The sequence below is a fragment of the Strix aluco genome, chromosome 27 (assembly GCF_031877795.1).
Source record: "Strix aluco isolate bStrAlu1 chromosome 27, bStrAlu1.hap1, whole genome shotgun sequence".
NCBI lineage: Eukaryota > Metazoa > Chordata > Aves > Strigiformes > Strigidae > Strix > Strix aluco.
In genome coordinates this window covers 483,408-511,285 of record NC_133957.1, presented here as the reverse complement: position 1 = coordinate 511,285, position 27,878 = coordinate 483,408, and the positions used below count along the sequence as shown (strand labels likewise).

At 68.3% G+C, this 27,878-nt stretch overlaps 4 protein-coding genes and 1 long non-coding RNA gene across 5 annotated transcripts; all 5 read left to right on the top strand.

Moving 5' to 3' along the window:
* The first annotated feature begins 7 nt into the window (after positions 1-7).
* Positions 8-7,504, top strand: ERBB3 (erb-b2 receptor tyrosine kinase 3). Its single transcript, XM_074807770.1, has 18 exons — positions 8-21; positions 725-924; positions 1,014-1,146; positions 1,743-1,833; positions 1,910-2,064; positions 2,168-2,221; positions 2,490-2,631; positions 3,047-3,166; positions 3,246-3,344; positions 3,447-3,632; positions 3,717-3,872; positions 4,085-4,160; positions 4,237-4,383; positions 4,681-4,778; positions 4,848-5,012; positions 5,209-5,280; positions 5,457-5,721; positions 6,154-7,504. The coding sequence occupies exons 2-18, from the start codon at positions 747-749 to the stop codon at positions 6,687-6,689; spliced, it is 2,673 nt and encodes an 890-aa protein (XP_074663871.1). The 5' UTR covers positions 8-21; positions 725-746; the 3' UTR covers positions 6,690-7,504.
* A 362-nt stretch (positions 7,505-7,866) lies between these two features.
* PA2G4 (proliferation-associated 2G4) lies at positions 7,867-19,565 on the top strand. Its single transcript, XM_074807786.1, has 13 exons — positions 7,867-8,107; positions 10,785-10,913; positions 11,500-11,605; positions 11,831-11,900; positions 12,840-12,932; positions 13,390-13,453; positions 14,927-15,005; positions 15,925-16,003; positions 16,258-16,391; positions 16,980-17,074; positions 17,483-17,610; positions 18,028-18,081; positions 18,302-19,565. Exons 1-13 carry the CDS (start codon positions 8,020-8,022, stop codon positions 18,365-18,367), a joined length of 1,185 nt encoding a protein of 394 aa, XP_074663887.1. The 5' UTR covers positions 7,867-8,019; the 3' UTR covers positions 18,368-19,565.
* A 710-nt stretch (positions 19,566-20,275) lies between these two features.
* Positions 20,276-21,164, top strand: LOC141915905 (uncharacterized). Its single transcript, XR_012621028.1, has 3 exons — positions 20,276-20,422; positions 20,822-20,844; positions 20,970-21,164. It is a non-coding gene; the product is annotated as an uncharacterized LOC141915905 (long non-coding RNA).
* Positions 21,165-21,443: 279 nt separating this feature from the next.
* ZC3H10 (zinc finger CCCH-type containing 10) lies at positions 21,444-23,676 on the top strand. Its single transcript, XM_074807801.1, has 2 exons — positions 21,444-21,536; positions 22,073-23,676. Exon 2 carries the CDS (start codon positions 22,101-22,103, stop codon positions 23,283-23,285), a length of 1,185 nt encoding a protein of 394 aa, XP_074663902.1. The 5' UTR covers positions 21,444-21,536; positions 22,073-22,100; the 3' UTR covers positions 23,286-23,676.
* Positions 23,677-24,002: 326 nt separating this feature from the next.
* Positions 24,003-27,848, top strand: ESYT1 (extended synaptotagmin 1; the record flags this gene model as incomplete). Its single annotated transcript, XM_074807481.1, has 15 exons — positions 24,003-24,269; positions 24,906-24,947; positions 25,292-25,426; positions 25,509-25,582; positions 25,760-25,832; positions 25,944-26,033; positions 26,155-26,210; positions 26,290-26,413; positions 26,496-26,672; positions 26,925-27,007; positions 27,094-27,142; positions 27,207-27,296; positions 27,371-27,463; positions 27,568-27,639; positions 27,723-27,848. Coding segments are annotated over exons 1-15 (1,551 nt in total), but the record flags the coding sequence as incomplete, so codon positions are not given.
* Between the last annotated feature and the right edge of the window lie 30 nt (positions 27,849-27,878).

Below are 27,878 nucleotides of genomic sequence, written 5' to 3'. Positions count from 1 at the left end.
TGGGGGACGGAGCCTCTACAAGTGAGTCCCGGCCCGGCCTCTCACACCCCCCCGCGGTCCCTGCATCCCCCCGGCCCTGCACCCCCCGTCCCCCCAGTCCCTGCACCCCCCGTCCCCCCGTCCCTGCATCCCCCATCACCCCTTGTCCTTGCATCCCCTTCATCCCCCCTGTCCCCCCCATCCCTGCACCCCCATCACCCCTATTGCTGCATCCCCCCCATCATCCCCTGTCCCTGCGTCCCCCCCGTCCCCCCATCCCCACATCCCCCCGTCACCCCCATCCCTGCACCCCCATCACCCCCATCCCTTCATCCCTTCTGTCCCCCCTGTCCCCTCATCCCCCATCCCCACATCCCCCTGTTCCCCCATCCCTTCATCCCCCCTGTCCCCCCCATCCCTGCACCCCCCGTCACCGCCATCCCTTCATCCCCCCGTCCCCTCATCCCCCATCCCTGCGCCCCCCCCGTCACCCCCATCCTGCACCCCCTCTCCCCCCCCATCCCTTCATCCCTTCTGTCCCCCCTGTCCCCTCATCCCCCATCCCCACACCCCCCCCGTCACCCCCATCCCTGCACCCCTGTCCCCCCCATCCCTTCATCCCCCCATCACCCCTTATCCTTGCATCCCCCTCACCCCCCCCCCGTCCCCCCATCCCCATCCCTGCGTCCCCTCCAAGTCTCTCGGATCAGCCGCCCCCCCCAGCCCTGACCCCCGCCCCCCCCAGCCGGGGTTTCTCGCTGCTGATCATGAAGAACGAGAACGTGACGTCGCTGGGGCTGCGCTCGCTGCGGGAGGTGAGCGCGGGGCGCGTCTACATCACCGAGAACCGCCGGCTCTGCTACCTGCACACGGTGCAGTGGGGGGCCCTGAGCCGCCGCCGCGCCGACCTCGACATCCGCAACAACAAACCCCGCAGCAAGTGCCGTGAGTGGGGCCGGGGGCCGGGGGGGGGCGGCTGGGGGCTCTGGGGAGCCCACACTGAGCCCCCCCCCCCGCCGCTTCCCTCCCCGCAGAGCAAGAGGGGAAGGTGTGTGACCCGCTGTGCTCCGCCGAGGGCTGCTGGGGCCCGGGCCCCGCGCAGTGTCTGTCCTGCCGCCACTACGGCCGCCGCGGCGTCTGCGTGGCCACCTGCCGCTTCACCCAGGGGTGCGGGGGATCGGCGGGGGGCGCTGGGCGGGGGGGTGGCTCCCTGGGGTGGCGCCGGGGTGGGCGCTGGAGAGAGCTCCAGGGTGGGCGCGGGGAGCAGGACTGACCCAGGGTTGGGGGGGAGCGATGCCGGGGTGGGATGGACACTGGGGGACCCCCAGGACTCCCCAGGACACTGGGACCCCCAGACCCCTGGCAGCCCCAGTCCCCAGGATTCTAGCCCCTGGGACCCCCAGTCCCCCAGAACCCTCAGCCCCTCAGGACCCCCAGACCCCTGGGACCTCAGACCCCAGTGACCCCCAACTTCCTGGGACCCCCAGGACCCCAGACTCCAGGATCTCAGGACCCCAGGACCCCCCAGGACCCCAGGCCCTGGGACCCCTGTTCCCCAGGACCCCCATCCCCTGGGACCCCCATCCCCCGGGACCCCCGTCCCCCCAGTGCTGCCGCTCACCTCCAGGGACTGGAAAATGGCCTTGGAGCGGTTCTTGTCGGCCGCCTCGAACTTCAGGAACTGGCACCAGAGGATCTGCCAAGGAGTTGGGGGGCAGCGGGGGATGCCGGGGTGTCCCGGTGACCCCACTTTGTCTCCGCAGGGAGACGCGGGAGTTTGCCCAGGGGGGCGAGTGCTTCGAGTGCCACCCGGAGTGTGAGCGCATCGAGGGCAACGTCACCTGCAACGGCTCGGTACGGCCCGGCCGGGGACCCGCGGCGGCAGCGGCAACGTCCCCGCGTGTCCTCACGGGTCCTCCCGCCCCCGCAGGGCGCCGACACCTGCACCCGCTGCGCCCATTACCGAGATGGGCCCCACTGCGTGGAGACCTGCCCCGAGGGCATCCTGGGCGAGCGTGGCCCCATCTACAAGTACCCCGACAGCAGCCGCGAGTGTCGGCCCTGCCACGAGAACTGCACCCGCGGGTGCGCCGGGGCTGGGGGGGCTGCGGGACCCGGCGGCCGGCCGGAGGAGGAGGAGCAGGGGGTCCCCGCACCCCACATCTCACCCCCATCTCCATCTCCGCAGGTGCCTGGGGCCGCTGCTGCGGGATTGCCTGGGGGAGGCGCTGCCCGTCTCCAGGTACCGCGGGGTGGGGGCTGCGGGGTGCTGCCGTGCCCCCCCCCCATTCCAGGGCTGTTCCCTGCCCACGCGGGCGCTGGGGGACCCCCTGCCCTGGCCGTGTCCCCCCCCCCCCCTCGCCCCTCACGCCCCAGGGTGCCGAGCCCTGCCCTGCCCGTGCCACCCCCGCGCCAGGCAGGGCCGTGGGAAGCGCGTGGGGAACGGCAGCAGCGACGGGCCGGGACCTGCCGGCCCCGGGAGCTGAGCCCCGGCCTCCTCCCGCGCCCAGGAAAGCGCCGACGGTGATCGCGGTGATGGTGGTCGGGGGGCTCTTCCTCTCCTGCTCCTGCGTCCTCCTGGCGCTGCTCTACTGGCGGGGCAAGAAGATCCAGAAGAAGCGGGCGATGAGGCGCTACCTGGAGAGGGGGGAGGTGAGCGGGGCAGTCGCCCCCCCGGGGGGGTCCCTGCTGCTGGGGGGAGCCCCAGGGCTGCGGGGAGGGGGTTGGATGGGCGGGAGGGGACTGGGACCCGTCCCCATCCCCATCCCCATCCCCATCCCCATCCCCATCCCCATCCTCATCCTCATCCCTACCTGCTTCCATCCTCATCACTCTCTGTCCCCACCTGGCTCCATCCTGGTCCCCGTCCCCATCCCGGTCTCCATCCCCATCCCCATCCCCGTCCCCATCCCAGTCCCTGTCCCCGTCCCCATCCCGGTCCCCGTCCCCATCCCAGTCCCTGTCCCCATCTCCGTCCTGGTCCCCATCCTGGTCCCCGTCCCCATCCCAGTCCCCGTCCCCATCCCAGTCCCCGTCCCCAGCTCCGTCTCCGTTTCCCTCCCGGCAGAGCCTGGAGCCGCTGGACCCCAGTGAAAAAGCCAACAAGGTGCTGGCCCGGATCTTCAAGGAGACGGAGCTGAAGCGGCTGAAGGTGTTGGGCTCCGGCGTCTTCGGGACCGTGCACAAGGTGAGGGGGGGGCTCAGCGGGGGTGGGGCTCGGCGCGGGGCTCGGCACGGGGCTCACCGGCGCATCCCGTCCCCCGCAGGGAATCTGGATCCCCGACGGCGACTCCATCAAGATCCCGGTGAGCATCAAGGTGATCCAGGACTGGAGTGGGCAGCAATCCTTCCACGCCGTCACCGACGTAAGGCCGGGGCAGGGGGGTGGCGCGGGCCCCATCCTGCTCCCCGGGGGGACCCCCGCGGGGCGGGGGGGCTCAGCCACGGCTGACGTTGCCCCCCCGCAGCACATGCTGGCCATCGGCAGCCTGGACCACGCCTACATCGTGCGGCTGCTGGGCATCTGCCCCGGCCCGCAGCTGCAGCTGGTGACGCAGCTCCTGCCCCTGGGCTCCCTCCTCGACTACGTCCGCAAGAACCGCGACAGCATCAGCCCCCAGCTCCTGCTCAACTGGTGCGTCCAGGTGGCCAAGGTGAGTCCCCGGGGTGGGGTGAAGGGTCCCCGCCGCCCCCGCCGAGGCCCGGCTGACCCCCCCCCGCCCGCCCCCCCCCGCCAGGGCATGTACTACCTGGAGGAGCACCGCATGGTTCACCGCAACCTGGCCGCCCGCAACGTGCTGCTCAAGTCCCCCAGCCAGGCCCAGGTGGCCGATTTCGGCATCGCCGACCTGCTCTACCCCGACGACAAGAAATATTTCTACAACGAGGTCAAGGTCGGTGCCTGTGGGGACCCCCACGTCCCCCCCCCCATGCCATGGGGCACCCCCTCCCTGCCCCACACCCCCTGCGTCCCCTCCTCTCCATGTGTGTCCCCCCCACCCAGGGATGTCCCATCCCCTCCCTGCCCCGTGGGGTGTGTCCCCCCCACCCATCCACGTCCCCCCCACCCATCCACGCCCCCCCACACCCCCCCCTTTCCTCGCAGACCCCCATCAAGTGGATGGCGCTGGAGAGCATCCACTTCGGGAAGTACACACACCAGAGCGACGTCTGGAGCTACGGTGAGCGCCGGCCCCCCCCCAGCACCCCCCCCTGTCCCCCCCAGGCCCCACGGGGCTGACGGGGACGTCCCCGCAGGTGTGACGCTGTGGGAGATGATGACGTTCGGGGCCGAGCCCTACGCCGGGATCCGCCTGGCCGAGGTGCCCGACCTGCTGGAGAAGGGCGAGCGGCTCTCGCAGCCCCAGATCTGCACCATCGACGTCTACATGGTGATGGTGAAGTGTGAGTGCGGGGCCACCGCCCGCTGTCCTGCGCCTGTCCCCAGCCCTGTCCCCAGCGCCGGGGCAGGGTCCTGCGCCTGTCCCCATCCTGTCCCCATCCCTGGGGCCAAGTCCCGGCTCTGTCCCCATCCCTGGGGCACAATCCTGTCCCCATCCTGTCCTCATCCCTGTCCCCATCCTGTCCCCATCCCTGGGGCCAGGTCCTGGCTCTGTCCCCAGCCCTGTAGCCAGGACTTGGCTCTGTCCCCATCCCGGGGGCCAGGTCCCAGCTCTCAGCCCCCGCTGTCCCCCCCCCCAGGCTGGATGATCGATGAGAACATCCGTCCCACCTTCAAGGAGCTGGCGAACGAGTTCACCCGCATGGCCCGCGACCCCCCGCGCTACCTGGTCATCAAGGTGGGCACGACCCCCCCGCCCCCCCGGCCCCCCCAGCCCCGCAGCCCCTGACGTGGCCGTTCCCCGCAGCAGGAGAGCGGGGCCGCGCCGCCCGCCGAGCCCCCCACCCTCAGCGACAAGGAGCTGGATGACATGGAGACGCTGGAGCTGGAGGAGGAGGAGGAGGAGCTGGACGCCTCCTTCGGCCTCGGCACCGGGCTCTACCCGCAGCGGCCGCGGGGCAGCTGCGCCCGGGTGAGACCCCTCTGCCCCCCCCCCAGCTCCTGGGCCTGGCACAGGGCAGGGTGGGGGTCCGGGGTCCCCCCTCCCCACTGCCCCATCGTCCCCTCTGAGCCCCGTCGGGACCCGCACCCCCGTCCCGCAGCGGGGTGGGGGGGTCCCAGCCCCTGCGTCCCCCCCGCTGGGTATCAACCCCCCCGTCCCCCCGCAGAGCCCCAGCGTGCTCAGCCCCCCGGCCGGGTACATCCCCATGAACCAGCCTGGCCTCGGCAGCGGCCGCCAGGTACCCGCGGGGCGGGGGGGGCTGATCCTGGGGTGCCAGGGCAGGGGGGGGCAAAGGGGTGGCCATGGGATACCAGAGGGGTGGGAGGTGAAGCGGTGGCTGAGGGGTGGCGGGGCGGGGGGGGCTGGGGTCCGCAGGGGGGTGTGTGTCCCCCCCTTCAGCTCCGTGTCCCCCAGGGCGGGGGGTGCCGGCCGCCGCGGCGCAGCCGTCAGGAGTCCCTGGGGCGGACGGTGTCGGAGTCGTCAGAGGGTCGGGGTACGGCCTCGGAGCTGGACCTGGCCGAGGGGGGGTCGCTGTCGGGGAGCCTGTGCCGCAGCCTGCGCTCGCGGGGGGACAGCGCGTACCTGTCCCAGCGGGAGAGCTTCCCCCCCCCGCCCCCCAGCACCGAGGGCAGCGAGGAGGACGCCAACGGCTACGTCACCCCCAACTGCGCCGGACGGGGTGAGGGGTGCAGCCGTGGCCGGGGGGGGGGGGCCCATCCAGGCAGGGGGTCAAAGTCCCGTTCTTAAGGGGTGGGGGTCCCATCCCTGTGGAGTGGGGGGGGCCTGTCCTCTCGGATGGGTCCGGGGGCTCCCCCCGCTGTGGGGTTGCGGGGAGCCCGTCCTGGGGGGTGGTGGGTCCTCGGAGGGTTGGGGGGCTCCTGCGGCCGGGGGCAGCCGGGCCCTGGGAGGGAGGGGACCCATTTCTGCAGGGCTGGGGTTCAGGCTGGGGGGGGGATCGTCTTTTAGGGGCTGAGGGTTGTGGGGTGGGATGAACCTGTGGCCCAGAGGAGACACCCCCCCCCGCCCCGAACTCGGGACAGGCCCTGGGGGCAGAGAAGGGGAGCTGGGGGCAGGGGGGGCGTCTGGCAGGCGCCTCACCCCCTCCCTGCAGAGCCGGACCCCGCCGGGGGCTCGATGCCGGAGCCGGAGGAGGAGTACGAGTACATGAACCGCCGGCCTGGGGGTCCCCCGGGAGCCCCCCCACCCCGGCCGGCCTCGCTGGAGGAGCTGGGCTACGAGTACATGGAGGTGGGCTCGGAGCCGGGGGGTCCCCCGGGAGCCCCCCCAGGCCGGGGGCAGGAGGAGGAGGAGGACTACGAGTACATGAACAAGCAGCCGCGGCTGAGCCGCTCGCTGGGCAGCGTGACGGGGGGGCCGGGAGCCCGGCAGGAGGGTGGCCCCACCCGGCACGACGGCTACACCGACATGCGCCCCGGGGAGGCCGCCCCGGCCCCCGAGGAGGAGCAGGGCTACGAGGAGATGGAGGCGGTGCTGGCCCCCCGCTGCCCCGGCTGCCGCGGCCCCCCCGGGCCCCCCACCCCCTGCATGAAACCCCTGCGGAGCCTGGAGGCTTCGGACTGCGCCTTCGACAACCCCGACTACTGGCACAGCCGCCTCTTCGCCAAGGCGGACGCCCAGCGGACGTAGGGGACCCCCCCGGACACCCCCCGGCACCCCGCTGCCTTCCTGGCCCCCCCCCGGGGCTGTTTACACGGGATATGAAGGATCCGCCCTTGGGGGCATGAGCCAAAGCTGGGGCAGGGGGCCAAGGGGTCAGAGCCCGGCCTGGGGGGCCATGAGCCCCCCAGGTGCACCCGCTCCCTGCCCCCCCCTTTCCAAAGCCTCTCCTGGGGTACGGGGCCGGTGGGGCTCATCCTGAGCACCCCGAGCTGAGGGAGGGGCCCGGCCCAGGCCCCCCCTGCAGAGGGGGTCAGCGGACCCCTGGGCCCCCTCCAGCCGTGCCTGGCAGGTGCCCCCCAGCCGCCCCCCCCAGCCGAAGGGGCTCCCCGCGTGGGGGTCCCGGTCTGGGGGCAGACGGGGTCGGGCGGGATTTCGGGGCCACAAGGACCCCAGACTCACTTTCAGGTTTCCCCATTCCCTGCTGGAACCGGGGTGAAGGTTTGGAGGTGCCCCCGCCCCCCCCCGCCTCCCCCAACCCCTGGACACTTCGGGGGGTGCCCCCCGGTCGGTGGGGGGGCTGCAGTGTCCGTTACGATTTCGGAGCCGGGGCGAGGAGGGTCCGGGCAGCCGCCCCCCACCCGGCCCCGGGGCGAGGGGTCGGGGTTTTACCGTGATGGTTTCACCAAATTTCACGGGGCTGCCCGGGGCGGGGGGGGGACGGGGGGGGCCGAGCTCGGCCCCCCGGCTCAAGGCATCGCCCCGCTCCCCCCCGCCCCCCGCCAGGCCCCGCCGGGGCGCGCGGGTCGGGTCTGTAAATGCTGAATAAAGGGAATTTGACCAAAGTGCCGGTGCTGCTGCCTGAGGGGCGGGCGGGGGCGGCCCTGCCCGGGGGCCGCGGTGGGGCTGGGAGCAGCGAGAGGGGCCGGGGCCGTGGGGCTGGGGGCACCGGCGGCCGCGGGGCGGTGACCGGTCCCGGTAAAGCGGCGGGGCCGCTGCGCCACCCCCCCCCGTGGGGCCTTACCGGGAGCGGCCCCCCAACGGAACTACATTTCCCAGCAACCCCCGCGCCGCCACGGCAACTTCCGGTCGCGTGGTCTCGCGGGAGCCGCAGCGCCCGCCGGGATTTGTAGTCCGCCAGCCGGGGGCGCCGGGTCGGGCGCTGCGCGCGGCGCCGCGGGGGCTGCCGGGAGTTGTAGTCCGAGGGGGCGGGGACTCGCCTTCCCAGCGTGCCCCGCGCGGAGCCCGCGCTCCTGCCCTGCTCGCGCTCTCTCCTCGCGCTCCCCGGGGGCTCCTCGGCGCGGCGGCGGCAGCGGGGGGCGGCGGCGGCGGCGGCTGCCGGGCGTAGGCGGCTCCGACCATGTCGGGCGAGGAGGAGGCGGCCGAGCTCACCATCGCCGAGGACCTGGTGGTGACCAAGTACAAGATGGGGGGGGACATCGCCAACCGTGAGTGCGGGCCGCGGCCGGGCGGAGGTGGGGGGGGGCGGCGGGGAGGGGGCACCGGGAATGGGGCTTGGGCCTGGGCGGGGGGCGGGGGTGCCCGGTGAGGCGGGGAGGGGTGGGGGGGAGCGGCGGGTGGCGGCGGGCCTGGGGCGGGCGGTGAGGCCTGGCGCCCCCCCCCCCCCCCCTTAACGGCCGCCTCCACACGCCGGTGGTGGCGGGGAGTGGGGGGGGGCGGGCCGCCGTTACCCCCGGGGGCTCCCCGGTTCCCCCCGGCCTCGGCCCCGCACGGCGGCCGCTGCCGGCACGTGGCCTCCGCGCCCCACGTGCACCGGCGGCGCGGGGGGGGGGGGGGGCAGGGCCTGCCGCCCCCCTCCGCCGCTGCTCCCCCCTCCTCGTCCCGGCCGCCCTCTCTCCCGCGGGGGGAGCCGGGAGCGGGGCCCGGGCAGGCGGGGCCGGCCCGGCGCGGTCGCTGCCCACATCCTGCCCGGGGCTGCCCCGCTCCGCTCTTTTGTTCGGGGCTGTAACCCCCCCCCTCCCCTCCCCGCCGGGCAGGGCAGCCGCCTCCCGCCCCCCCGGGGGGCCGAGCCCCGCGGTACCGGGGGGCCCCCGGGAGCGGGGGGGGGGGGGCGCCGGGCTCGGCCCTGGCAGCGCCTTTGCTCGGCGGGGAGCCCCGGCCCGGGGGAGGCCGCCCGGTCCCGGCCTGGGACACGCGTTGTTCACCCCTAAAACTTTGCCACCCGCCGCCCCGCGTTATTTCCTTTCCGCTGTGGTTTTTTCCAACGCTGATTTTTGCTGTCTCACGAAGCTGCCCCTCGCCAAGGGTGACAGCTGCTCAAAGAGCCACCCGGACCGGTTCCCCGAGGCCTTCCCGGCGCTCGGAACAGCCCCGGTCGTGGCGTGTCCCACACGAATTGTTGCTGACTTCGACGCTTCTTTTGAAGCCATCGCTCCCGACGGCCCCTTGGGAGCAGCGCAGGAGAGCGGCTGCGGCCGCGGGGGTTCCCCGTCGGGGAGGGACGTCGCCCCTTTGGCTTCTCTCTGCTGGGCAAACCGGATTTCATGGCGTGTCCCCGGTGTGGCTGCGCGGGGGGGCGGCCGCCTCCCTCCCCACGGGGGAAAGGCAGCTCCGGCGCAGCCTTTCTTCCCCCTTTCAGAGCACGTTTGGGGAGAGCAAACGCAGAACTGTGGCAAAAAGTTCAAAACGCCTCGTGTCCCTGTCAGAGCGAGCTGCCTTTAATGATGGAAAGTGCTTTTAATTCCCCAAACGAAGCGCCGTGGAAGGCCCGGGGACGCCCAGCGTGTTCCTCGGTCGGTGCTATCGCGCTGTCTGCTGCTCGGTTTCTTTCGGAGGCTCTGCTGAGCCCGGCTCTGCGTTTATCTCTGGGCTGTGTTTGTTTTCACGTTTCCTATTCTCGCCTCTCCGTGTCCCGCCATCCACTGAATGTCCCGTTATCAGAATTTTATCTGTACTTAAAAACATTCCCGATTCGTCAGTATTTGTGGCGCACGGGAAGGTGACTGAAGGGAGCTGAAATTTCATTTGCCACGCGGGTGAAAGGCTTCAGGTTTTACTCGGTGTCAAAAAATTATGAAAACCTGCTCGTAAACGTCCCCTTCAGCACTTCCAAAACATGGATGGCTGTCGTGCCCGCAGCAGGCGGTTACAGAAACTCCCCCCCATAGAGGCGCTTCACAAAACAGCCTCTTGGAAAAACAATGTGATCACAGAACGAGGAGAAACTCTGAGGATACCCCAGGATGCGAAACCTTCCGGGGTGAGCTTTGTCACTGCCCATAAAGTGTCCCAGCTGGGGAGAGGAGGAGGAGGAGGAGGAGGAAGGGGACACAGCAGCTCGGGGGTCCGCCAGCGACAGCCAGAGCACCTCAGCCCCCGCGCGGGTGCAGAGCCCATCGTGATGTGGCTCCTCCAGCAGCCCCCGGGCCCCCGTCGAGATGCGGTTGTGAACGTCCCTGCGGTGTTTTGACCAAAGCCGCCGCTTTTACGCCCCTTTCCCTGTCAAGCGCGAGGCGCCGTCCGCTACGGCAGAGCCAGAGCGCTGCAGGTGCTAGAACCTGCCCCAAAGCAGGCGCAGGCAGCGAAGCTTCTGGAGGCTGCGGCGCAGGGCGAGGCCCGCGGGGTTCCTGTGTCGGCGCCGCCGGGCCGAGCGGCGGCACGTGCGTCACCTCCAAACACGTTTGTGCAGAGCGAGGGGGCGGCCGCGTCGCTCCTGCGCAGCCCCTGCGCCCGGCAAAGCCCTTCAGCTGCTCCGCGCCTCCGGTCCCGCGCGGCCGCCCGGCGCCTTTGATGTGCTGCGCGTCCCGTCCCCCGAGTCGTTCCCAAACCTGTTTCTGGAGCTCTGACTTCTCCAGAAGGAATGTGGGAGAGCGGTGTTGCTGCTCGGCTGCTTTGTCGGACAGACCTCGGCCTGCACGCGTGGTCCTTTCCTCGTGCTCTCCGTGAAAACGTCCTCGAAAACAAAATTAAAATCTCAAAAATAAAAACTAAAGCGGGATTTCTGCCTGTCCGCCGTCCTGTTGGGGGAGGGCCCAGCCCAGAGTCTTGTTCTCTCTTACAAAACAAACGGCCGTTCCGCCGCGGCGCCGTGCGGGGAGCGCGGTGCTGGGTTTGAGGCTGTTTAGCGTTAACGTGCCTCAGCAGCTCCGTGTCGTTTGGATTCAGGGGTCCTGCGTGCGGTGGTTGAAGCGGCGAACTCCGGAGCGTCGGTTCTCTGCCTGTGCGAGAAGGGAGACGCCATGATCATGGAGGAGACTGGCAAGATTTTCAAGAAAGAAAAAGAAATGAAGAAAGGTGAGGCCAGCTCCAAAGATATTTCCAGCGGTGCCGCGTTTCTTGGTCCCGTTGGGTGGCTGCTGTGAAGGGGCGAGAGCGCAGAAAGCTCTGCTCTGGGCTAAGTAGTGGAAGGAATTGCCTGCTGTTCCCAGAAAGCCAATCTGAACCCAAATCCTCCTGCCTGCCCTGATGCCGCGCGTCACCGAGGAGCCGCGGGTTCCCGTTCCGGCGCAGCCGGTCGCCCCCGCTGAAGCGTGCGTTGCCCCCGGCGGCAGCGTCGTCCCTTCGGGCAGAGCCGCGGTTGTCGCCGGCCTGCGGCTGCCGTGGACGTTGGCTGACGCTCGGGTGTCCCCCAGAGCTCCCCAAGCTCCCGAGACCGGAGCTCCGCTTGCCGGGGACTCGCCCACGGCCTGGGCTGGATCTCCGGCGGCTGCCTGGGCACGAGGAAGCCGCTGGGGGGTCAGGCCGCGCGCCGCCTTCCTCCCGGCCCTTTGGCTGGTGGCTCGTGGAATGGGGCGTTTTGCAGCGCTTCAAAAACTGAAATCCTGAGGGACGAGCCCCGCTGGCGGCGTGATCTCATGGGATGTTTCCTTTCCCCCTCCAGGTATTGCCTTCCCCACGAGTATATCGGTAAATAACTGCGTCTGTCACTTCTCCCCCCTGAAGAGCGACCAAGACTACATCCTCAAAGACGGAGACTTGGTCAAAATGTAAGTGTCAGCTTATACCTGGGGGTTTGCTGTTGGCATCTGGGCTTTGCTTTCTAATCCTTCTCGCTGTGTTAAATTACTTCCTTGACGTGGCTGATTAAAGAATCTAAAAGCTCGTCAAGTGAAGCGCTCGAAACACGCCTGAGTCTTCTGATACTTGTAGAAGCCACACGAGTTCCCCGAGCCGGGACGTCCCACCTCTCATTAACTCTCTTTGTGTTGCAGTGACCTGGGAGTCCACGTCGACGGCTTCATAGCGAATGTAGCACACAGTTTTGTCATAGACGCCTCAAAGGTAGGTTGGTGACGGACCGGTGGCTCTTCCCGCGGCCGCTCCGCGGGCGGGCGACAGGAGGGATTGCAAACCTGACGTTTGGGTGCCGCCGGTCCCAGAGGCGTCCGCAGGTCTGGTGTCGCAGCGGCGACGGGCTGAAAACATCCCTCGCCTAAAAATCCCTCGGCCCTCTGGAAGATGAGGGCTGAGTGTTTCAACACGTACAGTTTTGCAAGGTTACACATAATTTGAGACAAACGCCGTGCAGGGTGCTGGAGCGGGGCGGACTGGGCAGACTGGTTTTGCTGCCCCCTCTACTGGCCGAGGCAGAGGGAGCTGAGCCTTTGCAAACTGAGCAAAGGGGCCGCTTGTATTTTGGACCCCAGACCTCGTCCCCGCTGCCCACTTCCCCTGCCTGGGCTTTCCCTGCTCGGGGTTGACAGCGGCGCGTGGTTTGCTCGGGCCTGTTGCGGGTGACGGAGACACGCGTACGCGGTGGGAGTCGCTGTTGTGTGTGTAAAGCCGCCACGTGAGCTCGGGACAAATTTCCAGCTGTAGTCCTGGGAGGAGGGCGGTGGTCTGGGCCTGGGGGGTGGTTTTCCTCCAGTGGCTGCGAACGACTCGACAGGGACCAGCCAAAAAAAAGTCTGTTGCAGCGTACTGAAATCTTTCCAGTCTGTGTTTCGGCTGCAGGAGAGTCTTGCTCTGGTTTTGGTCGTTGACAGTGACGTGCTTGTACCGGGGTGTCCCCACTGAAACCTGGGGGGGCCGGTTGGGGTGGGGCTGGTGCCCATCTGCTCTTTGAACGGAGGAGGGACCAGCGGTGGGGCTGGGGAGCCAGAGGCGCTTCCAGCTGGATGCAGAGTCTCCATCCCAGACACTCAGAACTTGCTAATAGACACTTAGTTCTTGCTAATAAGAAGGAATGTACCTTAAGCCTTTATTTTTCTCTTCTTCCAGGAAAACCCTGTGTCAGGCCGTAAAGCTGATGTCATCAAGGCGGCTCATCTCTGTGCCGAAGCTGCTCTGCGCTTGGTAAAGCCGGGAAACCAGGTGAGCGCCTGACCCGGGGGCGAGGAGCCGGCGCAGACGCTGCTCGGGCCGCGCCTCGTGCGTGGGGACACGAGCGGGTGACCTTGCCGGGGACGGGGGGAATCTGGCAGCAGCTGCTGGGGCGGGTGTGGGACCCGAGCTCTTCCTCGGTGGCGTCGCAGAGGAGCCTCGGCGCTGCCGCTCGCCCGTCCGTCCCCGCTGGGGAGGGCTCCTTCACCCCGTGTTACCGGGCGCGGGGCGGGAGCTGAGCTGGCCTCCCGTTCGCGTGGGTTTTGTTGAGACGGGATTAAAAATGGAGGCCTGGCGCTGTTTCTCCTTTTTCTGAAGGTGTCAGAGCACCCGTCGGTTAGAAAACCTGTTTTATCGCAGAACACTGTCAAGTTAAAAAAAAACAACCCTGTCCTGCTTGTGGCTTGAATTTTGTATCTTAACGTGTTTTCGTGTGTCCTTCATCCAGAACACGCAAGTGACAGACGCGTGGAACAAAATAGCCCACTCGTTTCACTGCACGCCGATCGAAGGTGAGGAGAGGCAGCGACGCCGCAGCTGCGCGCCGAGTCCTGCGCCGCCCCGTCCAAATTCTGGGGAATGTTTCATGACTACGAGCCCTTGACACGCCATCTTTAAACGCCTTTGCTAAAAAAATCCCTTCAAAACTCTCGAGATTATTCTTCCTCCCTCTGGTGGGTTTTTTTTTTTTGGTTTTTAAAGATGCTTTAATCTAAGAACAATAGACGTGGGCTTCCGTGGCTGGTAGGTAGAGTCCTGGCTCGTGGCCTCGCTGCCAGCCCTGGGCGAGCGGCGTGGCCCTTTGCTTTCCCCCTTGGCCCCTGGTGTTAAACCCCTTTGGCGAGTACGTAACAGCTCGTTTGTAGTGCGGGAGCCCCTGCGAAGGAGCCCAGGGTACGTCATTTCCTCCCAGCTCTAAACTGATTCACGTTCCCGGTGGCGGGGGAGTGGGAAGGCGCTGGGATGGCTCCTGCTCGAAATGAGACCACTGGCCTCTTGTCTGGACGGTGGCGAGAGCGCTGGGCCTGGCGCTGGGCGCGTGCCGAGGCCGTTCTCCCGGCCGCTGACATCGCTGTCAGGTGCTTCTTTCAGCCACAATTACATTGGTCCGTTATTAGTTAAATTTCCTGAAATACCGTCGAGCTGGCTCGTTCTCTTTGCTCGCCTCAGCCCGGCCTTGGAACATCGGTTCCCTGTTCCTTGTGTGGGATGGCTTTGTGGGGCTCCTCAATGCTTTTTGCTCCTTTTTCTGTGAAAAAACATGGCATCAGCTGCAGTGAGGAGGCGGCCGCTCGCACTGTCAAGGGAGTTTAAGCAGCCACTGTTTTGGAAACAGTCAAGTGCCGTAATTATCGAGGCACTGGCAGCAGCATAAGGCCCCAGTTGATGAAAACAAACGGAGCTGCTGGCAGCTGGGGTTGTGCTTCCCCTTCCCTCCTCCCTGACGAGACGGGCCACTGTCCCCGCAGGCCGGGGGACGGGGTGGACGCGAGTGCCTCTTCCTGGGCTTGGACTGGAAGGTGAAGTGTAGGACAGAAGGGAACAGCAAAGCAACCCCCCCCCAGCCACCCTTTGAGCGCTGTACAGCCGAGGAACTGGGGAAAGGACTGAGAGTTTCTGTTAATTTGACGTTCAGCATCTTTAAAAGCACCCGAGGGTGCGTCACAAACGTCACCTCCGGCCCCGTACAGCCCGCGGGCGCGGGGCACGCGCCTCAGCGAGGAGGGGCAGCGCCTGGCGGGGCCTGCGGCGGCTCCTCGCTGGCCAGGAAGCGTTGGGGGGGCCGGCGGGGGCTCTGGGGACCCCCGTGTCTGTGCTAACGCACCGGGCAGCCCACGGCAGAGGGAAGCCGAGGAAGCCCCGACACCGGTTTGCGTTCCCGCTCGCTCCAGCTGCGGTCCCGGGCCCCCGAGTGTGAATAACGCGAGTCGCTGCGTCGCTGCTTTGCGGCTCGGAGGTGTTAATGGATTCTCTTCTCGCGGCAGGGATGCTGTCGCACCAGCTGAAACAGCATGTGATCGATGGAGAGAAAACAATCATCCAGAACCCTACAGACCAGCAAAAGTGAGCATCACCTCTGGGGCTGCTGCTTCCAGCGGCGTTGGGGAGGGCTGGGATTGGGTCCAGGACCGTGACCCTGTTTCTCGCTGCGGTATCGAGTGTGTTTAACTGAACTGGGGTGTGGGCTGCTCCCCGTACGGCCTCTCTCTCTCGACATTTCTGACCCAGTACAGCAGATCCGTAGCCTGTCAGCCCCTGGGCGTGGCTCTGTGTTTGGGGGTTGTCCTGAGAACGGCTGGAAGTCGCTGACACGAGGCTCCTCGCTGGCACCTGCGAGCGTTGTTGGTTTCTGTGCAGTTTCTCGGAGGAGGCTGCTGGGGGCTGCGAACACCCAAGTGTCGCTGGTTGGAGCGGTGGGTGCTCGTCACCCGGAGCTGTGCCCAGGCCTGGCGCGTCTCACAGAACCTGCCCGGAGCCCGCCGGGCGGTGATCGCTGTCAGTAGCATCTCGGGGTGGTTCTGAACCGAACGAGCTGGATCTGTCATTCCGTCCTGTTCCAGCAGCTCCTCTCCATGGGGATCCCTCAGGGTTGGGTCTCGCGCTGGGTATTTAGAGCTCGGTGGCTTTAAACCCAGCGCTCGGACTAAGTTCTGGGGCGTGGTGGGGCTCTTGGCCTGCCTAGGATGTGACCGCAAGTTCAGAGAGCTGGTGAACATCCCCGGGGCCTCCCAGCCCTCACTGGGGACGGAGCTTCTCATCACGGGCGGGAGCTCTGGCTCGTTGTTGTTTTTCTGGGCCGGTCTGTCACCGATGAGCTCCTGCTCCTCAGCGCAGGGACCCAGTCGCTGTGGCGTTGGCTTTGTGCTCACAGACCTCTGGCGAAGCCCAGTGTGGGCTTGTTTGAGGCACCGTGGCTGTGTAGGAGGTTTTGTCCTCTCTATTTACCGGTCTTTGACTCACCAAATGTTTTTTTTTCATCCAGGAAGGACCATGAAAAAGCAGAATTCGAGGTCCACGAAGTTTACGCTGTCGATGTTCTCGTCAGCAGCGGAGAGGGAAAGGTGAGCGCGGTGCTGCCCGGCCGCCGCGCCTCCGTGTCTCGGGGTCGTCGGCTGCACCAAACAGCCACGTCCTTGGGGGTGCCGGGGAATACTTGTTGCCTGGGTACCGCTGCGTCTTTTTGGGTGGAGCTTTTTCCATCCCAAAGTCGAGGGGCGCCTTTGCCGTGTGTCGGCGGGCGGCCGGCGCGAGGGTTGACGGGGCTGAGGAGGGGCCGCGCCGCTCTCGGGGCCCTCAGCGCCGTTTGCGTTTGCAGGCGAAGGATGCTGGGCAGAGAACCACCATTTACAAAAGGGACCCCTCCAAACAGTATGGCTTGAAGATGAAAACCTCCCGTGCCTTTTTCAGCGAGGTGGAGAGGCGCTTTGACACTATGCCGTTTACTCTCAGGTATTTGCTCTTATTCGTGGCTTCCCGGCGCGTCTGGAGCTGGGGGCTCTGCGTGAGCTCAGGGACCGACGCGATTTCGGCCGCAGAGGAGGCGGCAGCCTTGGCCGCTTGACGTTGGGGTTGGCCGTGTTTGCGCTTGGAGTGGGCGTAGGAAGGATGTTACAGGCTTAAGCAGGAATCCCAGGCAGGGCCTGAGGATTTGAGAATCTCCTGTGCCTGGCGTGGCAGGTGGGGAGCCGGGAATTGCGTTGAAAATAAACCGGGGAGGGGTTAAAGCGGTGCCAGGGCACAGCGCGCAGGGGCGAGGCGGTTCCAGTCAACTTCTCTAAGTTACGTATTCCCAAACTAGGGAAACAATGGTCACTCAACAGACCCTTTTCATCCCTAAATCCACTTGCCTTTTCCGCTCTGGAGGTGGCAGTTTGCCCACGCTGGCTTGGTCACTGCAGCACCACGCTGACGGGGCGGGGGGGCCGCGAGTGAACGACGTCTCCAGCCTGACCCTGGGGGCGATGCCCAAACCTGCGGGGTGGAATCTGGCTTCTAGGGAAGGGCCTGAGCTGGGGGGCGGCTCTGTCTCCTCTGCAGGGCGTTTGAGGATGAGAAGAAGGCCAGGATGGGGGTGGTGGAATGCGCCAAGCACGAGCTGCTCCAGCCTTTCAACGTCCTCTACGAAAAGGAAGGTGAGTGCTGGCGGTGGGAGGACGGAGCCGGCTGTGGACGGGCGAGTGTCGCTGGGTAAATTCCAGAGATGCACTTCGAGGGCCCCGGGATTTATCCTCCGGGAAACTCGCTACCCGTTGGCTTCTGGATCTTGTTTTGGAATCGTTCCAGCGATGAAATTGTTTTTGTGGAGTAATTTCCTGGGCAGGGGGAGAGGTGGCTGGTTGAGGCTCTGGTTTGCTGCCAGAGCAGGGCTGGTGCCGAGGGAATCGCTCTGCCCTGGCTGGGGGGGGGTTGAGGAATTCCTGCGAGGTGGCTTTGGGCAGCGATGGCGTGGTGACAGCCCAGGAATCACAACGGTGTCTGTGGGGAAATACCTGCCCAGAGAGCCGGCGGGTCGGGGCGTAACACCCGCTTCTGTCTCGCAGGAGAGTTCGTCGCACAGTTCAAATTCACGGTGCTTTTAATGCCCAACGGTCCGATGAGGATAACCAGCGGCCCCTTCGAGCCGGAGCTCTACAAGTCGGAGTTTGAGGTGCAAGATGGAGAACTGAAGGTTGGTTTGAGAATGACAACAACAACCAGACGTAGCGCATCGCGCGGGTCACGCTGTGTTCGCGTCCCTCGGGGTGAGGGGGGGAAGTAAAACCCAGAAGACTCCGCAGGGGAGGGGCTGAGGCGTGAGCTTAGGAAGGAGGAGGTTTGCTTAGGACCAGGCTGGGCCCCGATCTCCTGCGTCGAGCACCAGCTCGAGTGGCTCGAGGTGGCTCAGGAGTGGCTCCGAGGGCTCAGAGCTGGGCAGGGCCTGAGCCCGCGGCGGTCCCGCTGTCGCCGTGGCCGTTGGGACTCGCGGCCGGTCCCTCGGCGGCTGCCGGCGCTCGTTCCGCTGTGAAGGTGTTTCCCTTCATCTGCTGTCAAAAACAAAACAAAAAAGTCGGTTTTCTAGCTGCTGATGTTTCCTTCCTGTCTCCAGGCCCTTCTACAAAGTTCTGCCAGCCGGAAGACCCAGAAAAAGAAGAAAAAGAAGGTAATTTGGCCACGTCTCGTGGGGATTGGTGGCCCGTTATCTCTTGCAATCGGCAGCGCCCAACTGTCACCCGGGTCCCGCGGGGCCGTGTTTTGGGCTCCCCCCCCCGGCGTTCCCCTGGCTTGGGGGGCGGCAGCTGCGGGGGAAGGGGCCTCCCGGGGGGCTGCGTCGTCCCCGGGCGAGCCCCGCGCTGACGGCCACCGTGGGTTTGTGTCCGCAGGCCTCCAAGAACGCAGAGAACGCCACCACGGGAGAGACGGCGGAAGAGAACGAGGCTGGCGACTGAGCAGCTCCCGCTCCCTCCATGTAGCGCCCAATTCACACACACTTTGCCCCTTTTCCCCCCCCCAAAAAAAAAAAAAAACAGAAGCAAAAGAATCTGGCACTGTTTGTCTCTTACGACCAAACCACAAACAGTCTGGACTTCCCACTGACTACAACCAGCTCCTCTTGACTTTGCCAATGAGGGAGGATTCTCTCAGCCACTTCAGACTACTTAAAAAAGAAAGCAGAAAAATAAAATCAGGAGTTAAAGCTAATCTATATCCACTCTTTCTAACCCTTTACGCTCCCCACACTTCAACCAAGCCGATCCCAGTGAGAGGGAGTGTAGAGAGCTGCCTGCTTTCTTCTTCCTCCTCCCACCCCTTTTTTTTTTTTAATTTCTCCCTTTACAGATTTTCTTGGAGGAAAAACAAAAAAAAAACCCCCAAACCAACAGCAGATTACGCCCCGTGTTTAGTGATCTGGTCCGCGGGGCCTCGCCTCTCCCTCACGTCGGGGCAGAGGATTTCTCGCTCTTTTAGCCTCTAGATTGTACATTTATAATTGGGAAAAATACTAAATTTTACGTCCCCTGTGAAACTGTAGGCTGTTCGCTCTACTCCGTTCCGTCTCTGCCTTGATTTACCTATAAACGCTCTATTTTTTAATACGCCGCCGTGGCGAGCTCGTTTTTAAATCGACTGGGAAGCCGCCGCCGTTCCCCCGCGGCAGCTCTGCGGAGGGGCTGCCCGGCGCTGGGGGCTCGTTCCCCGCCGTCCCGGGGGGGGTTTGATCCTTCCCCGGGGCTGGTTTCCGTGGCCCGGGAGTGGGTCCCGCTCCCTCCCGGAGGCGTCTCCCGTCCGCACGCGCTCCTCCGGCGATCGGGAGGGAAACGCTGCAGGAGGCGTCGGACGGGGCGAGAGTCTGGCCAGGGGTATTTGCTCTTTTATAGTAAATCTTTTTTAAAAAAAATAAAAAAAAAAAAAGAAAAAAGCCGATTGAATTACACGTAGTTGAATGTGAGGTTTTTTTCTTTGCCGATACCCGCTGACGGGCTCCCTGGTGACTCCCCTGTTGTAGCCGAATTTGGGAAAAACTCCGGCCCCTAAACCCCCTCCCGGGCTCTCCGCAGGCACCGGCTTCGTCGTCAAATCTGGGTTTTCCACCCCAAACTCCACACGTGCAAATATTACCAAAGTCAATAAAAGAGAATAAATGATGCGCTATTTTTTTTTTCTGAATTTTTCCATCTCTCTCTCTGCTCCTGTTCTCAAACTCTTCCCGCTGCGGCGGGGCCGAGGGGCCGGGGGGGGACGCGGGGCCCTCGCCCAGCGCCGGGTCTGGGCAGCGCCGACGCCTCGACCGTGACCTTGAGGGGAAAAACCTTCCCCAGGAGGAACGTTTGAGCGTTTTTAAGGAATATTCTGCTTTGTGGATGAAGGGCAGAGCTCACCCTTCTCCTAGTCCACAGTACAGGTTTATAGACCACCGAGACTTGCTGGAGGTTTATTTAATTCTCTATTTTTACTTTAAAGAAAAACAATATACAGTACCTCTTGATACAAGCAACAACAATCCGGTTGTTAAAAAATTGTGACAAGCAGAAACTCCTGAGAACTCTGTAACAGACTTTTTTTTTTTTTCTGAATAAACTGGACTGGTGCCATCGCTCCTTGGCCGGAGGAAGGGCCCCGCTCTCTGGGGCCGGGGGGGCGCGGGGGGTCGCGGGGGGTCGCGGGGACCCCCCCCCCCCCCCCCCCCATGTCCCCGGTGCTCCCCGAGCCGGCGGGGCGCGGCCTCTGCCCGCGGGGCTGCGCAAAATGGCCGCCGGCGGGCGGACTACAGCTCCCGTCATGCCCCGGGGGCGAGGACTACAGCTCCCGTCACACCCCGCGCCTCAGGGGGCGGGGCCACGAGCGCCACCCTATAAATAGGCCCCGGCGGGCGGCGCGGCCTCTCTCGGCCGCTGCTGCCGCCATCTTGTGGGCTCCCGCCGCCCGCCGCCGCCATCCGCCGCCATCCGCCGCCCGCCCGCCGGGACTGAGCGCGGCGCCTCCGCTCCGCCATGAGGGCCAAGGTGAGCGGCAGGGGGGGACCGATGGCGCCTCATCCCCCCCCTGGGGGGTCCCCAGCAACGGCCGGAGGGGTCGCGCTGAGGCCTGGGGAGCCGCGGGGGGGCCGGGGGGCTCCGTTGCGGCGGGACGCGGGGTGGGACCCAGGGACGTGGTCGGTGCGCGGGGGGTGTTGGGGGCCGGGGGGACGGAACCAGGGTCTCTGGGTGCGTGGGGACGGGGGGGGCCCTATTGGGGGGGTTCCCATCACGGGAGGGGGGACCTGGGCGCGTTGGGAGAGGGCGGGGGGTGTCGGCGGGACCGGGACGGGCTCTGGGTCCCCGCTGGGCCGGGGGGGCCTCGAGCCGCGGCCGCAGCACCCCCGGTACCGGCACTAACGGCGCGTCCTCCTCTCTCCCCTCCAGTGGCGTAAGAAGCGCATGCGCAGGTACGTGGGGCTCCCCCGGGGCCGCCTCTCGCCGGTCCCGTCCCAGCGGGGAGCCCGGGGGGGGCCCGGCCGCCGCCCGGTGCCGCCGCGCGGGGCCGGGCCCTGAGCGCCGCTGTCTCCCCCAGGCTGAAGCGCAAGAGGAGGAAGATGAGGCAGAGGTCCAAGTAGGCCCCGCCGCGGGGCCGCCGCCGCCGCTACCGGGGAGATGTCCCGGTGCCCCGGGGAAGGGGCCCGGTGCCGCGGGGGGGACCCGCTGCGCCGGGCCGGTTGCGCGCTCGGTGGCGGCCGTTGTGCCGCGAATAAAGCTGGTGGTATTGGGACACGGTGTGGTGCCTCCGGGAGCGGCGGGGACGGGGCGGGGCGGGAGCGGATCCTCCGGACCGGGGTGGTTCCTCGGGACCGGGGTCACAGGGCGGTGCTGGGGCGGGATGCCGGAACCGGAGGGGGGGAGGGGCGGCCCCGCCGGGGGGTGCCGGTGCGACGGAAGGAGCCAGCGGCGTGCGCTGATAGCGGCGCACTCACATGACGTCACGGCGGCGGAAGCGCGCGGAGCGCTGCACGCCGGGAGAAAAAGCGCTACTTCCGGGTCGCCCCGGAAGCACCATAGAGCACTTCCTGCCCGGCGCAGAGCGGCGGCCGGAAGGGGCCGCTCATTGTTGGCGCTGGAGGACCCGCGAGGAGGCCGCGAGCGGGTGAGTGCGGGCCCGGGCCGCGCCGGGGACGGGACGGGCCGCGCCGCGGCCGGGAGAGGCCCCGCTCCGCCGGCCCGGGGCCTCCGCGGCGGCCGCCCCCGCCCCGCCCCGGGCCCAGCCGCCGCCAGGCCCGGCCGCCGGGCCTGCCCCGGGCCTGCGGGGCGGTTGCTATGGAGACCCGGCGGGGGGGCCGCGCCCGCTCCGCCCACCCGGTGCGCCCCGGCGGGGCTGTCCCGGGGCGGGGGTTCCTCGGGCCGGGACCCGGTGGCGCCCGGGTCCCTCCAGCCGGCGCGGGCCGCCCCCGGTGACGCCGCCGGTACTGGCAGCCCCGGGGAGGGGCCGTGCGGGGCTGCCCGGTCCCCCCCACCCCGGGCCTCGGTGGCGCCGCGGTCTCGCTGGCACCGGACAGGGACACCGGGGCTGCGTGGCGCCGCCCGGGCCGGCTCCCCGGAGGTGCCAGTGCCCGGGGGTAGTTGTTTCCAGTCCCGGTACCGGGGGGCCGCTCCCCGCTCACCCCCCCCCCCTCCCTCCCGCAGTGCCCGGAGCCCCGCGGCGGCGGCCAAGATGCCCGACCGCGACGGCTACAACAACGGCAGCAGCGGCGATGAGGTGGGCGCCAACGCCGACGACATCTGCCGCGATTTCCTGCGCAACGTCTGCAAGCGCGGGAAGCGCTGCCGGTTCCGGCACCCCGACATCAGCGAGGTCACCAACCTGGGCGTCCGCAAGAACGAGTTCATCTTCTGCCACGACTTCCAGAACAAGGAGTGCGTCCGCCTCAACTGCCGCTTCATCCACGGCACCAAGGAGGACGAGGACTGCTACAAGAAAACGGGGGAGCTGCCCCCGCGCCTGCGGCAGAAGGTGGCCGCCGGGCTGGGCCTCTCGCCCGCCGACTTGCCCAACAGCAAGGAGGAGGTGCCCATCTGCAGGGACTTCTTGAAGGGCGACTGCCAACGCGGCGCCAAGTGCAAGTTCCAGCACCTGCAGCGGGACTACGAGTACGAGGCGCGGGGCATGGCGGCCCGCGAGCAGGGCATCGTCCCCGCCGGCCGCCGCTACGACCCGTACGACGCCATCTACGACCCCGACCGCTACGACGACCACGACCCCGTGCTGAAGCGGCGGCGGGTGGACGGGCTGCACTTCGAGACCTACGAGTACAGCTTCGCCAGCCCGCGGACGGTCGAGTACCGGCTGCTGGAGGAGGAGAACATCCTGCTGCGCAAACGCGTGGAGGATCTCAAGAAGCAGGTGAACAACCTGCTGGCCACCAACGAGGTGCTGCTGGAGCAGAACGCCCAGTTCCGCAACCAGGCCAAGGTGATGACGCTGAGCTCCACCGCCACCGCCACCGAGCAGACTCTGGCCCCCACCGTGGGCACCGTCACCAACTACAACCACAGCATCGCGCAGACGCACACCACGCTCAGCAGCCAGGCCCTGCAGCCCCGGCCCGTGTCCCAACAGGATTTGGTGGCTCCCGCCGGAGCCCAGGCGGCCCCCCCCGCCAACGCCGCTCCCCCCATGAACCCCGAAATCACCCCGCTCTCGGCCGCCCTGGCCCAGACCATCGCCCAGGGCATGGCCCCCCCCGTCTCCATGGCGCCGGTGGCCGTTTCGGTGGCGCCGGTGGCCGTTTCGATGGCGCAGCCGCTGGGCGGGATCACCATGAGCCACGCCACCACCCCCATGGTGACGTACCCCATCGCCTCCCAGAGCATGAGGATAACGGCCATGCCCCACTGACCCCCCCCGGCCTGGGGGACGGGGCGGCCGACACCCCCCGGCGGAACTGAGCCCCTGGGGGACGCGGGAGGAGGAGGAGGAGGAGGAGGAGGAAGGGCAGACCCCTCCCCCAGCCTGGGGACAGTGGTGGCAGCTCCCGCCTGGGGTGGGGGGTGTGGGGACCCCCCCCCGCTTCCCAGGGCTTCGCGCCTCGGTCCGCACCCGCCGCACGGGGGGGGTCGGTGAGACCTGACGCACGGGGGTTGGGGCTGCTCCCCCCGGAGCCCCCGTACGGACACGGCCCCCCCCGTGCCCTGCGCCGGGTCTGTGTCCCGGTGGGGGGGGGGGGCGGCACCGGGGGCCCCCCTGCGCCCTGTAACGTTTTCAACTATTAAAACAACCAAAAAGTCAACGGCGATCGCAATCCCGCGCTCCCCCTCCCCCCTGACACCGGCGCCGACTCCCGGGATGGGGGGGGCGGGGCGGCCGGTGCCCCCGGGGAGGGAACGGCGCGGGGGGGGCGGAACACGGGGGCACCGGGAGCGCGCGTCGGGCCGCGGCCCCGCCCACCAGCGCCCTTGGCCCCGCCCCTCGCCCCGGCCCCGCCCACCGGCCAGCGGGGCGGGGCTTCCCGGGGAGGCCCCGCCCGCTGGCGGGACGGAATGGGGCGGGGCGGGGCTTCCCGGGCGAGGCCCCGCCCAGTGGCGCGGCGACCCCGGCGGGCGCGGCGGCGGCGGGATGGAGCGGCGGGGCCCGGGGCTGGCGGCGCTGGGCGCGCTGGGCCGGCGGCTGCTGTGGGCGCTGCCCGCGTACGCCGCGGGGCTGCTGGGGCTGGGCGCGGGCGCGCTGGTGCTGGCGCTGGCGCTTTACGCCGGGTGGCGGCGGCGGCGGCGCGCCCGGGAGCGCTCGCTCCGGTTGGCCGCGCGGCTGCAGCGCGACGAGGAGGCCGCGGTACGAGCCGCCGCCGCCGGGCTGGGCGCGGCCCGCGGGGAGCTGCCGGCCTGGGTAAGCGGGTGGCGGCGCGCCCGTTATCCCCGGCGGCGGCACCGGCTCGGGATCTTCCCCCCCCTCCCCTCTCCGGGGGCTCCGCCCTGCGGCCCCGCCCGGGATCTCCCCCCCCCTCCCGCGCCCCGCTCCCGACTCGGCGGGACCCCCGCGCCGCGGTCCCCGCTTGGGCTTCCCCCGCTGCCAGGGCCCCCGGGGCGGTGCTGAACCCCCGCCAGCCCCCCGCACCCCCCGCTCCGGCTTCCCCGGGGCCGGGACCCCCCCGCTCCACCGAGCTCCCCCCGTGACCGCCAAGATGCTGCATCGCCCCCCCGGAGCCCCCCGCCACGGGGTGACTCCCCCCCCAACCCCCCCCGGGTACCGCCCGGGGCTCTTCCGGCAGTGCCGGGGCCCGCCCGTGACTCACCGGGCCCGGGGGGGCCGTTTCCTGCCGGGCCGCGGGGGGGCCGTGAGCCCCTTCCTGCCGTGCTGGGGGGGCCGGGACTCCCCTTCTCGGGACCCCCCTCTCCACCGGGACCCCCGGGAACGGCCACGGCGCGGCCGGACGATGGTGGCAGCTGCGGGGGGGGTGACACCCCGGGCCGGCGGGAGCTCCCCGCCCCCCCCCCGTGACACCCCCGGCCCGTCCGCCCGCAGGTCAGCTTTCCCGACGTGGAGAGGGCGGAATGGCTGAACAAGGTGAGGCGGCGTCTGTCCGTCCCTCCGTCCCGTGTCTGCCCCTCCCTGCGTCCCTCTGTCCCCCCGTGTGTCCCTCCGTGTCCGTCCGTCCCCCCCCGTGTCCATCCCTCCCTGTGTCCCTCTGTCCCCCCGTGTGTCCCTCTGTGTCCGTCTGTCCCCCCCTGTGTCCATCCCTCCCTGTGTCCCTCTGTCCCCCCATACCCCCGTGTCTGTCCCTCTGTACCCGTCCATCCCCCTGCATCTGTCCTCCTGTCCCCCACGTCTGTCCGTCTGCCCCCCCTTGTCCATCCCTCCCTCCGTCCCCCCGTGTCCGTCCGTCCGTCCACCCGTCTGGCTGCCGGCAGGTGCTGGCCCAGGCCTGGCCCTTCTTCGGGCGCTACATGGAGAAGCTGCTGGTGGAGAACGTGGCTCCGTCCATCCGCGCCTCCAACAGCCACCTCCAGACCTTCACCTTCACCAGGGTGGACATGGGCGAGAAGGTGGGACCCCCCTGGGGGGCGGGGTGACCCCGCTGCTCCCCCCATCACCCCCCCACTCACCGCTGGCCCCCCCCCCCCGCAGCCTCTCCGGGTCCTGGGGGTCAGGGCTCACCCCGGCGCCCACCAGAAGCAAATTCTGCTGGACCTCAACATCAGGTGAGCGGCCGGAGCCACCCGTGTGCTGAAGGCGCCGGGTCTCAGCCCCCTGTGCCCCCCCCCGCCCCGCGGCACTGGGGTCTCCTCTCTCTGTGCAGCAGCTGCTGGAGCTCCCCCTCGCTTGGGGGGGGGCAGGGGGTGCCAAAGACCCCCCATCCCTACGTCCCGTCTCCGCAGCTACGTGGGTGACGTCCAGATCGACGTGGAGGTGAAGAAGTTCTTCTGCAAGGCGGGGGTGAAAGGCATGCAGGTGAGGGGGGGCTCCGCCCAGCTGTGGGGGGGGTTGGGGGGGCAGTGGGGAGTTAGCGGGGTGGGGGCTGTGGCTGGGGGGGGGTCACATCTCAGCGCTGCCCCCCCCCAGCTCCACGGGATGCTGCGGATCATCCTGGAGCCCCTCCTCGGGGACGTGCCCATCGTGGGGGCCCTCACCATGTTCTTCATCCGGCGCCCGGTGAGTCTGTGTCCCCCCCCCGCACCCCCAAAGGGACCGGCAGCCCCGGCCCCCCCCAAACAGAACATGGCAGGGGTCCAGCCCCCCCCCCAAGTCTGACTCCATTTCCCCCCCTCCCCAGACCTTGGACATCAACTGGACGGGGATGACCAACCTGCTGGACATCCCGGGGCTGAGGTGAGCCCCAGCCCGGCTGCGGGGTCCTCCCGGCCCCCCCGTGTCCCCCCCCGCGCCGTGACCGTGCCCCCCCCCGCAGCTCCATGTCGGACACGATGATCATGGACGCCATCTCCTCCTACCTCGTCCTGCCCAACCGCCTCCTGGTCCCGCTGGTGCCCGACCTGCACGAGGCCGCGCAGCTCCGCTGTCCCCTGCCCCGGGTAAGGGGTGCCCGGGGGGGGTCCTGGGGGGGGGGACACACCCTGCACCGGCTGACCCCCCCCCTTCGCCCCCGCTCCGCAGGGGGTGGTGCGGGTGCATCTCCGGGGCGCCCGGGACCTGCGGTCGAAGGATCGGTTCATGGGGGGGCTGGTGGGGGGCAAGTCGGACCCCTACGCCGTCCTGCGCGTCGGCACCCAGGTCGTCACCAGCCGCGTCATCGACAACGAGCTCAACCCCACCTGGGACGAGGTCTACGAGGTCAGGACCCCCCCCCAGAAAAAACAAAACACCCAGGGACCCCTCCAGTTCCTCCTCGTGGCCCCCCCAGACCAGCTGCGGTTGTGGGGGGCACAGGGACCCTCCAAACATCCCCAGCTGGGCCGTGGGGGCAGGAGCTCCCCGACCCGGCCGGGGTGGACACGGGGACCCCCCTGTGACGTCCCCAGCGTGGCCGTGCTGGGCGGGGGGACCCCTGTGACCCCCCCCTGCGCTGACACTGTCCCCCCCCAGTTCATCGTGCACGAGGTGCCGGGGCAGGAGATCGAGGTGGAGCTGTTCGACAAGGACCCCGACCAGGACGATCTCCTGGGCAGGTACGGGGGGGCCGCACCCCCACACTGCTGATGGCGGGGGGTGGGGGCTGCTGCCCCCCAGGTCACGGCCTCTCCCCCCTCCCCAGGATGAAGCTGGATTTCGGGGAGGTGCTGAAGGCTCGGGCGCTGGAGGAGGTGGGTGCCGGAGCGGGGGGCCGGGGGGGGCCGGGGGGGCCGTGCTGACCCCTCTGCCCCGCAGTGGTTCCCGCTGCAGGAGGGGGGCCGGGGGCGGCTCCACCTGCGCCTGGAGTGGCTCTCGCTCATGGCCGACACCTCCAGACTGGACCAGGTGAGCGGGGCTCAGCCCATCTGGGGGGGGGCGAATGTCTGTCCCAGCTGACCCCCCCCCGGGGTGTCCCCCAGGTTTTGGAGAGGAACCGGACGATCGTGGCCAAACCCGATCCCCCGTCGGCCGCCATCCTGGTCGTGTACCTGGACCGGGCCGAGGAGCTGCCCGTGAGTTAAGGGGGGGGGTCCGGGGGGGGCTCAGCGCTGCCAGTTCCATGCCCCGGGGGGTCAGAGGTTTGTGGGGCCCCCCCCGACCCCTCATTTTTGTGCAGATGAAGAAGCCGGGCAAGGAGCCCAACCCCATGGTGCAGGTGTCGGTGCAGGACGTCACGCGGGAGAGCAAGGTGGGCTGGGGGGGGCCCGCAGAGGCCGGGGTGGGGTTCAGGGGCCCCCCCTGGCCAGGGGGGTCTGACCCTGCTCCCCCCAGGTCGTTTACAACACGTCCGCTCCTGTCTGGGAAGACGCTTTCCGCTTCTTCCTGCACGACCCCAGGAACCAGGACGTGGACATCCAGGCGAGACCCCGGCCCCGCGTCCCCCACGGCCCCGAGATCCCCCCAAATCCCCCCCAGTCCCTGTCCCCA

Bases quoted from the DNA above. Each gene is read 5' to 3' on its own strand.
- ERBB3 (XM_074807770.1), top strand. From the start codon at position 747: ATGAAGAACGAGAACGTGACGTCGCTGGGGCTGCGCTCGCTGCGGGAG. The intron at 3,345-3,446 runs GTAAGGCCGGGG...GCCCCCCCGCAG, and splicing joins CCTTCCACGCCGTCACCGAC to CACATGCTGGCCATCGGCAG. The intron at 4,161-4,236 runs GTGAGCGCCGGC...ACGTCCCCGCAG, and splicing joins GAGCGACGTCTGGAGCTACG to GTGTGACGCTGTGGGAGATG.
- PA2G4 (XM_074807786.1), top strand. From the start codon at position 8,020: ATGTCGGGCGAGGAGGAGGCGGCCGAGCTCACCATCGCCGAGGACCTG. The intron at 10,914-11,499 runs GTGAGGCCAGCT...TTCCCCCTCCAG, and splicing joins AGAAAAAGAAATGAAGAAAG to GTATTGCCTTCCCCACGAGT. The intron at 15,006-15,924 runs GTGAGCATCACC...TTTTTCATCCAG, and splicing joins AACCCTACAGACCAGCAAAA to GAAGGACCATGAAAAAGCAG.
- ZC3H10 (XM_074807801.1), top strand. From the start codon at position 22,101: ATGCCCGACCGCGACGGCTACAACAACGGCAGCAGCGGCGATGAGGTG.